The following is a 1,062-nucleotide window of genomic DNA, read 5'->3' as shown; positions in this document are numbered from 1 at the left end:
GTCTGGAGCTGAGTGTCTTCCTGTTGCCTCATGCCAGGCGTTCCTGGCAAGAGGGATGTCGGCCCCGTGCCGCATCCCGGCTGGGCTCTCCTTTCTCATATGCTGTTCTTTTCCCCCAGGGAGTGATTGACTTGGAGGCCTTGGGAAAGAAGGGTTACAGTGTCCCCAAAGCTGGAACCATCCAAGTGGTGAGTTGTTCCCTGGCCTTCGGTCGCGCCGAGGGGAAGGGGGACGGGTGGGCTCCGGTCGCCCTTTGGGGTGGATATGCTCCGTTACGTTGTTTGGCAAGGCAGCAGCCAGAAGGCTTGTGCGGGGGGCCCATGTGGCCACCAAGACAGCACCATGGAGGGGAACGCGGGGACCCCGGGGTGCTGGCAGGAGACAGGGTGATGGGAGATGCAGGGAAGTAAGACAGTGGGAGGGATGGGGTCTTGCCAGGAGAGTTTGTACGTGCAGCGGGGATGGGAGGGAGCATGGGAGCAGAGGTGGGTGGAGGGGTCTAACCTGCGGCCTCAGGCTTAGCCCTCTGGGGCTGGTGTGGGGCTCTCTGCACCCTTGGGCTTACTGGTGCAGCCTCTGGTTACCCCAGCCCTGCCCTACGGATCCATTCCGGTCCTCTTCCCGGTCTCACTCCTTACCCCTCTGCCACCAGACCTTATTTAACCCCAACAAGACTGTGGTGAAGATGTTCTTGGTGACGTACGACTTCCAGGACATGCCAGCCAACCACATGACCTTCCTACGCCATCGCATCTTCCTGGTGCCCGTGGGGGAGGAGGAAGGGGCCACTGTGGCCCCCAGCGACCCAGCAGGCACCAGCCCACCCCGTAGGGTCCTCTGCTACCTGATGCACCTAAGGTAGGGCATGCCAGGAGGGATGGATGCCTGCCCCGGGGTCACCCATGGGCTCTCTCCATGTCTCCCCAAGCCTGCAGGCCGGAGCCAGCAGCCTGACCCCCTCGCCCTGGGTGGGGGCAGGGACCAGCTGCTCCTTTGGGGAGGCCAGAGCTGCCGCCCTGCCCAAGGGCAGCGGTCTCTGTCCCTCTGGGGGCAACCAGAGCG

At 63.5% G+C, this 1,062-nt stretch overlaps 1 protein-coding gene across 1 annotated transcript in view; it reads left to right on the top strand.

Annotated features, from left to right (window-relative positions):
- Nucleotides 1-858, top strand: part of FAM214B (family with sequence similarity 214, member B) — a gene marked incomplete at its 3' end in the record, with an annotated part of 4,876 nt that extends 4,018 nt beyond the window's left edge. Inside the window, exons 6-7 of the mRNA XM_010161206.1 lie at nucleotides 120-188; nucleotides 653-858. Coding sequence (XP_010159508.1) covers nucleotides 120-188; nucleotides 653-858 — 275 coding nt within the window. The remainder of the gene's footprint in view (nucleotides 1-119; nucleotides 189-652) is intronic.
- Nucleotides 859-1,062: the final 204 nt, after the last annotated feature.

Source organism: Eurypyga helias, unplaced genomic scaffold, assembly GCF_000690775.1.
Source record: "Eurypyga helias isolate BGI_N326 unplaced genomic scaffold, ASM69077v1 scaffold20621, whole genome shotgun sequence".
Taxonomy (NCBI): domain Eukaryota; kingdom Metazoa; phylum Chordata; class Aves; order Eurypygiformes; family Eurypygidae; genus Eurypyga; species Eurypyga helias.
This window is presented reverse-complemented; position numbering and strand designations above follow the sequence as displayed.